The sequence below is a fragment of the Myotis brandtii genome, unplaced genomic scaffold (genome assembly GCF_000412655.1).
Source record: "Myotis brandtii unplaced genomic scaffold, ASM41265v1 scaffold510, whole genome shotgun sequence".
Lineage (NCBI taxonomy): Eukaryota > Metazoa > Chordata > Mammalia > Chiroptera > Vespertilionidae > Myotis > Myotis brandtii.
The window spans coordinates 1,441,784-1,451,718 of NW_005369443.1; the positions used below are offsets into that span (position 1 = coordinate 1,441,784).

Below are 9,935 nucleotides of genomic sequence, written 5' to 3' on the forward strand. Positions count from 1 at the left end.
TGTAATTCCCTTTGTAATACTTATAATATTTTTTTAAAAAGAATAAAAAAAAATTAAAAAAAAAAAAAAGAAAAGGAGATTACTTGATGGGCAGCAAAAGAAAATTTCACTTCTGTGGCCAAATCCAATTGAATCGTAGCTAGTGTTTGGAGTTATCTGCTTTGAGGTGTATTTTCCCATTAATGCCAGGGCATGGCTGGGAGAACAATATATTTGATTAACAATGTTTGATACAGGCAAGATATTCAGTGAGTGGGGATCTGCAGCATATTCTATATTCCTGAATTATCATCCCATAATTAATAGGATGAACTAAGGAAACAACACCAACAAAAACACAACTCCAAGAGACTAATTCATGTCAGAAAATGTTTAAAATATAACAAAATAAAAAATCTATAATAAAAGCATAATATGCTAATTAGACCAGACATCCTTCTGGACGACCTTCTGGATGAATCTGGAGCTGCAAGGAAAGCCCGGGTCCCAGGTGCCAGAGGGAAGCCGGTGCCAGCAGCCAGGGGAAGGAAGGCCTATTCTTGCACAAATTTCGTGCATGGGGCCTCTAGTATAATATAAATTATGATGAAGCCAGATAAACTTCCATACCTGGAATTGTCACCTGAACGATGTTAAGATCTTCAACACCTGCTGCAGAACTTGTAGTATTGGATGGATTTGTGTTTCCTTAAAACAGAATTGAAATTTAGAACTTACAGAAAATTAGGCCAATTCTCCTCTAAAAATGTGCCATTACTCAGAAGTCCAGAATGAATTTTTTAAAACCTTGAGAACATTTAGCTGCAGGAAAACAAGATGGCTTGGCATCAGATGATATTTGAGTCTCTGCAGTTTAATGGTCAAAAGGGGATTTTGACCATTAAACTGCAGATTTTAAAAGAAGGGTGTTTAAAGGTATATTACCTTTGTTGTTATTCTCAGTTTAAAAGGGGGAAAAGAAATAAGACATATAAGTGTGTCCAGGAGGACATTTAAGTAGTAGACAGACATCCTATGAAAAATGATTTAACAGAGTCACAGAAATGCTCAACAAGGGCTGATAGTAAAAGCAGAGTTGATGTTATCATGTTTGTGGTCAAATGATAAATACAACATTCACTTAAATTCTAGGTGAGAAATATAAATAAGCCTGTCTAGTCCTATCCCAGGAACTCAAAGCTCAGTTCATGTGTTGTGTGAATGATCACTCGGGAGTTTGAGATTATGCGTCTGAAGAGCAAGACTTCAGACAGACACAAGGAGCCACAGAGGCAACAAAGTACAGGTGAATCAGCACCAATCCATCCTTACAAATGGAGTGCTGTGCAGGGGCTAACGCTATGGACCAGGAGACACTTTGGCAGGGCCTCTCGTGCCTGCCGAGTCTGTCCTTTGGGTGTGTCATTTGTTGAGGTGTTTGGGTGATGCTCTGGTGTGGTGTGAAGCTGGTCACCAGGTGCTGGTTCTGGGGCCTCTTAGGAGGGATTTTGGGTGCAGGCCAGGTTCAGTCACTGCCTAAGTCCTGCCCAGGGACCCTTGGTATGAGCTTCAGTGATCTGCAGATGGCTGTCACTTGTGCTGTGCGTGGAGGTGCCCGGGAGAGGCTGGCTGCAGCTAGTCCAGGCTTAGGGCTGCTTAGCGAGCGGTACAGTGCATGGTGAGGCCAGATGCTGCTTGTATGAGGTTTGTGAACCTTTTAGAGACTTTAGTAAAGCCCACAGTATGAGCCAAGATGGGCCATTTGTATGGAAAAGCCAGTGAAAGCAGCTTGGGTGGGCCTGCAAGTTGGGTAGGGTGGGGTCTCAGGGAATCAACAGGGCAGGGTGAAGGGTGTTAGCCAAGTTGATGGGGACTCAGATATGGCACTTGCCTGAGCCTGCAGGCTGTGGTAGGAGGGAGGGCTCAACAAAGGAGCAATGGTGTCTCCCGGCACTTGCGTCTGGGAGAAGTGTCCCTCTAGCCCTTGCCCTGAAACCAGACAATTCAGTTTCTTTCCATATGTCCCTGGCACCTTTTGAGCTGCTGCCCCAGCACAGGAGCTTAGAGTAAGTGAGTCCCAGTAAGTCCGTGCGTAGGCCCTTTAGGAGGAGCCCCTGGGACTCCAGCAGCCTCCGTCTGTCTCAGCCACGATCTCCACTGGCCAGAAGCTACAGAGACTTCTCTTCCCAGCACTGGAACCCTGGGCTGGGACCCCTCGCTCCTCATGGGGGACCTCTGAAGCCAAGAAATCCCTCCAGATTTTAAACTGTCACACACAGGTGTGGGATCAGCCATCTGCATGTCCGCCCCTCCTACCAGTCTCAAAGTGGCTTCTTCTACATATCCTTAGTTATAGGACTCCTGTTCAGCTAGACTTCAGGGGGTTCGCAAGGATGGCTGTTCTGTAGTTTAGTTGTAATTTTGATGTGGTCCTGGGAGGAGGTGAGCACAGCATTTTCTTACTCCACTATTTTGACTATATTAATTTTTCTAAACAAAATTGAGATCCCACTGTAAACTGTGGTTTCTTTTAGTCCCCCTGTTTTGGGTATAACTTGTCTTGAGCCAGACAAGTGTGTTTCTCACTGAGCTTACTGGGAGCATTTTTCCAAATGGATCACCACGATCCATTCTCTACCTGCTGGATACTTAAAATGGCACCATGTTTTCTCTGTTATAAATAATGACGAGAGGTTTCCTCCCCATAAAATAAACAACTTCATGAAACCATTTTTAGAATTCAAAAAAGTGAAGTATGATGGAATTATCAAATTAGGATGGGAATATTCATTCAATCTCAAAATTCCCCTAATCATGGGAAAACCAGTTCAGACCCTGTGCTATTTCAAGGTAAGTAATATCTCTAAGTAAAAAGGACTCACTCAGAAAAAAAAAATACAACTTCAAGGGTATAAATGTTTATTTTAAAAGTATAATCTGTATAGTTTATACACTATGGTCCAAATACTACTGTCTTCTTGTTAAATCATTTCGGATTGGAAAAATGATAAAATTGCAATTTTATAATTCCGATTTTACTAATTCAAAATCCCATCTGTTCAGATAAGTGACATTTTATTAAATGCCAGGATAGAATGATATACCTTACTTATAGACATAAAATAAAAGAACTCATATTAAAAGGACACTATGGATCAGCTCACATTTCAGCATCAGAGCTAAAAATATTTTTAGCAGATTACTAAATGAAGCACAATAAAAAAAAAGTATATTATTTTAATTAAATGGGCTGAAAATCCACAAACTCCAGAATAAATGGTCTCATTTCTATGAAAAATAAAAAATATCTTAATGATAAAGAATATCCTTAGAATATGTTTGTACCTACTGGGTATAGCATTTAAACAAACATTGAACAATAAAACCAAACAGTTACCCCAATAAATTTAATTTTAATTTAGTTTTACTAAAATATTATGCCACATTGAAAAAACCCCACAAAAGCGCTGGCCACTGTGGCTCAGTGGTTAAGAGTGTTGCCTGTGCACTGAAGGCTCGTGGGTGTGATTTCTAGTCAAGGGCTTGTACCTGGGTTGCAGGTTCCATCCACCGCCCCCTGGTGGGGCATGTGTGGGAGGCAACCAATCGATGTGTGTCTTTCTATTTCTTTTGCTCTTGCCCCATCCCTTCCTTCTACTCTTTCTAAAAATTAATAAAAAAAATATCCTCGGGTGAGGATTAACAAAACAAATAAAAAAAGAATTTCCTAAAATACTTTTCGGCTCAGTTCAAAAAAATCTGGGCATGCCCATCCAAAAGACAAAATGAAATAAGACAACAAATGGCACCAGTATCAAGTTTTCTTACCACTTAACTTCTGCATCCAGGTGCGTTAAGCAAAACCACATTTTACAAAAGTAAAAGAGTGAGAGAGTCCTTAAGATGACATTTTAGGACTAGAACTCAGCCAGCTCTCTAAAAAAGCATGCCAGGAAGTCCCCTTCTTTATTTTCATACATGTGTGTTCTTTGTAAAATACTGTAAACTAAAATACACACACACACACACACACACACACACACACATATATATATATATATATATTCCCCCGCCCTAACCATTTGAAAGAAAGTTACATACACCATGGCTCTTTATCTCTAAACACTTTAGTGATTATTTCCTAAGAATAGGGATATTCTCTTATATGATCACAGCATAGTTATAAAAATCACAGCATTTAACATTGAGGCAATACTTTTACTTAATCTATCATTTGTATTCCCATTTTTTAAATATTTTTTTTATTGATTTCAGAGAGGAAGAGAGAGGGAGAGACAGAAACATCAATGATGAGAATCAGAATCATTGACTGGCTGCCTCCTGCATGCCCCACACTGGGGATCGAGCCCACAACCCAGGCATGTGCCCTCGGCCGGAATCGAACCTGGGACCCTTTAGTCCTGCCAGGAAGTCCCCTTCTTTATTTTCATACATGTGTGTTCTTTGTAAAATACTGTAAACTAAAATACACACACACACACACACACACACACACACACGAAATTAAATGCTTCGTGTTTCTAACCTTCCATTGGCAATTCCATTTCTATTACTTCATTGATCGCAGAAGAATGATGGCTTTCTGAAAGGAAAGCAAACAATATGTAAAAAAAACTGGAAATACAAAAAGAAAAATCATTTAAAACAATGCAAATAATTCCAGATCCGCCCAGGGATGTACAGTACATGAAATATTTTGACTCCTTGTACAAGTGACCCTTTCTTTACATTTTTTCGTTGTTCCTTTATTTGTCCTTTGGGAAAATTTCGAACAGACATAACAGAGATGGTATAATGAAGCCACGTGCCCATCCCCCATTGCCAAGAGTCATCAACTCCTGTGCCCCTGTTCCCTCTGTGCCCACCCCACCCCACCCCAACCCCGCTGGTGGTTCAAAGTAAATCCCAGATATGGTAGAATTCAACGCACAAATACTGTGTAGGTACCAGTAAGACAACAACTCTCTGCGTTCAGCATCACTCCAATATCATGATGACTCCCCAGGTGAACGATTATTCTTTATCATCATCTCATATCTAGTCATTGTTCAACTTTTCTTAATTGTCTCAGAACCGTGTTTTTCTAAAAAGAGCTTTTTATTTTGAAATAATTTCAAACTTACAGAGAAATTGCAAGAATAAAATACAACAAAGATCTGTATACCTTTTACTCAGATAACATGTTAACATTTTACCACTTCCTTTATAATTTGTAATCTTTCCCTTTCCTCTCCCCAATCTATTGATATGGGAGATATATATATATATATATATATATTCCCCCGCCCTAACCATTTGAAAGAAAGTTACATACACCATGGCTCTTTATCTCTAAACACTTTAGTGATTATTTCCTAAGAATAGGGATATTCTCTTATATGATCACAGCATAGTTATAAAAATCACAGCATTTAACATTGAGGCAATACTTTTACTTAATCTATCATTTGTATTCCCATTTTTAAAATATTTTTTTTATTGATTTCAGAGAGGAAGAGAGAGGGAGAGACAGAAACATCAATGATGAGAATCAGAATCATTGATTGGCTGCCTCCTGCATGCCCCACACTGGGGATCGAGCCCACAACCCAGGCATGTGCCCTCGGCCGGAATCGAACCTGGGACCCTTTAGTCCACAGGCTGACGCTGTATCCACTGAGCCAAACCGGCCGGGGCTCGTATTCGCATTTGGTTGGTTGCCCCAAATGTCCTTTGTAGCTCTTCCCCGTTCCGTAAAGGATCCAGGTTGTGATCAGGATGGTTTTTGTTGTCATGTCTCTTTAGTCTCCTTTAATCTGGAACAGTTCCATAGTCTGTGTTTGATATTTATGGCATTGCCATTTTTTAAGACTAGAAATCCCTCTCTCTCATTCCCCCACAATAGATGTTCCTCATTTTGAGCCTGTCTGATGTTTCTTCATGATAGGATTCAAGTTTTGCATTCTGGGCCAGAATACTGCCTAGATGATGGGCTATCCTTCTCAGGGTATCACATCTGGAGGCATATGATGTCTTCTATAGACTGAATATTTGTGTTTCCCCCAAATTCAAATGTCAAAATCTTAACCCCCATGTGATGGTACTCGGAGGTGGGGCCTTTCAGAAGTGATTAGGTCATGGGGGTGGAGCCATCAGGATTGGCATGAGTGCCCTTATAAAAGAGATGAAAGGGACTCCCTTGGAGGACACCATGGGAGGATACATTGAGAAGATCATCTACGAACCAGGAGGTGGGTCCTCACCAGACACTGGACCTGCCAGCACCTTGACCTTGGACTTTCCAGCCTCCAGAACTGTGAGAAATAAATGCCTGTTGCTTCTAAGACCCCCAATCTATGGATTCTGTTATAGCAGCCCAGACCAACTAAGAGTTCATCTGTCTCTTTCTGGTGATGTGAATTTTGATCATCTGATCAAGGTGTTATTTGATGTCTCCAATGTAAAATTACTGTTTTTTTCCTCACTCTTGCAACTGGCCAACAGCCTGTGGGGAGAAACTTTAAGATCACGTAAGTATTCCACTCCTAAATTTCTCTCTAGATTTACTATCCACTGATGATTCCTTTTCTTTAATCTTCACCTGAAGATACTTTTGCCATTGATTTTCAGTGGGAGGGAGGAGGCGGGGAAAGAGAGGCACATCAATTGGTTGCCTTCTGCACACACCCCATGGGGCTGGGAATCAAACCTGCAACTGAGGTATGTGCCCTTGACCGGGAATTGAACCCAAGAACCTTCGGTCCGCAGGCTAATGCTCTAACCACTGAGAAAAACCGGCTAGGGTTGATGATTCCTTCTTGATCCAATCTTTTATTATAACGATTACAAATGGACTTTCCAATTCCTGCCATCAGTGATTATTTGGCATTCCACAGGAAGCAGTAATTGTCTTTTCGAAGTTGGTTTGCTTAAATCAGGATCCCAACAAAGCCCACACATTGCATTTGGTTGAAATGTCTTTTAAATCTCTTTTATTATAAAACAGGTTTCTCTCCATTTAAAAAAACCTTGCAATTATTTGATGAAGAAATTAGCACATGCCCTAGCTGGTTTGGCTCAGTGGATGGAGTGTCAGCCTGCAGACTGAAGGGTCTCGGGTTCGATTCTGGTCAAGGGCACATGCCCGGGTTGTGGGCTCGATCCCCAGTAGGGGGTGTGCAGGAGGCAGTGATCAATGATTATCTCTCGTCATTGATGTTTCTATCTCTCTCTCCTCCCTTCCTCTCTGAAATCAATAAAAATATATTAGGAAAAAAAAGGAAAAAGAAATCAGCACATGTCTTGTTGAGCTTCTACCACTCTGGCGTTTACTGCCTGCGACCACCTTGGAATGTTTTCCTATGTTTCTGTATCTCCCACATTTCCTGAAAAGTGGTAGGTAAATCTAAAGACTGCATCAGACGTAGGTTTGATGATTTAGGGCAAGAATCCCGAAGGAGTACTTCTTACTAGATCCCACCTGGAGGCACATAATATCTGGTTACCTCTACTTTATGAGGTTAACATTGGTGAGTGAGTTAGAACCTGTCAGCCTGATCTACTCGTGATAAAATCCTATTGACATTTAACAATTGGTTTTAATGGCCACTGGTGATTACAGCTGAGATGCATTGTTACATGAAGGGTTGCAAAAAGGGGACATCTTATGCTTCTTTTTGTGAGAGAGACACATCGGTTGGTTGCTTCCCGCACGTGGCTAGGGTTCAAGCCTGCAACCGAGGAACGTGCCCTTGGCTGGAATCAAACCCAGGATACTCTATCCACTGAGCCAAACCAGCTAGGGCCCCAAGATTCTCTTAAGCAAAAATAGAGAGGGAGGGGAGAATCCAGCAATACTTTATTTGCAAGGCAAATTACTGAATCCCAGTACATTTTGGTTTTTATTATCAGTGACTCTACTAATCAATATTTGTGTGCCAGCAACAACAAAAAAAGCATTTCTTTTATGCTTTTCTTATAATTTTTTCTTCATTGTGAAGTACAGACGTGGGCACAGAACTAACTGATATCAAGTTTGTCTTCCAATGAAGAAACCTGTCACATTATCACTATCCAGTGTGTGATGACTAACACTGTGGGGCTTTAATGCCCATTCTCAAGACTGAAACCAGAGCAAATGAGGTCAGAATGGAAGACTCCTCACATATTTCAAGTTGGACACTCACAGCCAACAGTGTTGTAGGAGGGCCCACAGCCTGATGACAGTGTTAACCTTTGGTTTGTCAGTTCTGCAATTACTTGAAGAAAGCTTTTTTCCTCTCTCCAGCCTCTCGCCCATGCGTGGTCATACTGGAAGGGAAGGAGCAGGAGGGCGGCGGTGGCAGCAGGGAGTGGGCGGAGAAGAGGCTATTGCAGGGGTGGGCAAACTTTTTGACTCGAGGGCCACAATGGGTTCTTAAACTGGACCGGAGGGCCGGAACAAAAGCATGGATGGAGTGTTTGTGTGAACTAATATAAATTCAAAGTAAACATCATTAAAAAAAAGGGTACGGTTTTTTTTTTTTTTAGTTTTATTCATTCCAACCAGGCCGGATCCGGCCCGCGGGCCGTAGTTTGCCCACGGCTGACCTAGGGCCAGGGGGAAGGGAACAATGGGGACATTATTGTTTAATAGGTATGGAATTTGAGTTTGAGATGATGAAACATTCTGGAGAATGGACAGTGTTCATGGTTGCACAGCAGTGTGAATGTATTTGATGCTGCTGAACTATACGCTTAAAAATGGTTAATAGGGAAAATTTTATGCTAGGTATATTTTACCAGGATTTAAAAAAGTAAAGTAAACCAGTGAGATGCACCTATGAAAAAACAGTGGTACAATCTGGATGTACAAGGCAGGATGATGTCTTTTTGCTGTTATTTTCTTTTCATTTTTACCTATTTATTTACTAGCTACTTATTTAAAATTTACTAGATAAATTGTATCTAATATAGTCATTCTTAAGTCTTAGAGTTATTTCTTAGAGTTACTGTAGATATTTATATGTTATAGATTACTACCATAGGCCAATTTGGAACAGAAGATTCTAAGTACACTTCCCTGTAGATTCTGTCTTAAGGAGGGGCATTCTTTATTAATTAATGTTTTTGGCCTTTTGTCTTACTTTAACCTTTGACATCTCCAATTCGTGCAGCAAATATTTATTGTGTGCCTACTATAATGTTGGGGGCATTGGGACTGTAGCAGTGAACAAAACACAAATAATCCTGTCTTAATGGAGCTTACATTCTAATGTTCTTCATTTCCTTATTGTAAAGAAGTTTTTGTTTCATGAAAATCATTTGAGAATTTTTCAGCAACTTTGATTAAACCATAGGCATGTAGTACCACACTCCCTAAATCAGGAGCTGATGTCCATACTCATTAGTCCTAATGTGTCTTTCTTCTTACAATTTCCATAGGTTAATATCATTCTCTACAGAACAGATTATTATCATTATTATTATTAAATGCCCAACAGACATTTTAAGTTAAAGTTCAGACTTACAATATAGAGCTTATTCGACTGATAGATTATACGTATTTATTTTTTTAAATGGTTAAGTTACCATGCTGTTTTAACTTCTTAGAGACTGTCCATGTTACACCGATATTTGATGCTGTTATTTCTGACTTTAATGAATCTTTTCTTTGCCATTTATGTAATAGAATATGATTTTGGAAAGTTATTTAAATTGTATATAAAATAGAGTGGTACTACTTCCTGTAAAACAACGAGTGCTTTTCCTTATACTAGCGTTAGTTCCCCTTTTCTTTTCTTTTCTTTTCTTTTCTTTTCTATCACATTCTAGTTGTTTCTTTATAAAAGAGGACCTTATGTTCTTTTGAATCCACAATAATATCCAACAGCTTGTTATAGTATTAGTACCATCTATTCCAGTGATGGCGAACCTATGACACGCGTGTCAGAGGTGACACGCGAACTCATTTTTTT

General features: G+C 40.1%; 1 protein-coding gene across 3 annotated transcripts in view; it reads right to left on the reverse strand.

The window, feature by feature from the left end:
• The window catches only part of GTF2IRD2B (GTF2I repeat domain containing 2B), a 58,984-nt gene that overhangs the window by 8,058 nt on the left and 40,991 nt on the right, over positions 1-9,935 (reverse strand). For all 3 annotated transcript variants that reach the window (XM_005877232.2, XM_014548527.1, XM_014548526.1), the window contains 2 exons: positions 4,526-4,582; positions 610-687 (listed from right to left, as the gene is read on the reverse strand). In XM_005877232.2, coding sequence (XP_005877294.1) covers positions 610-687; positions 4,526-4,582 — 135 coding nt within the window. The remainder of the gene's footprint in view (positions 1-609; positions 688-4,525; positions 4,583-9,935) is intronic.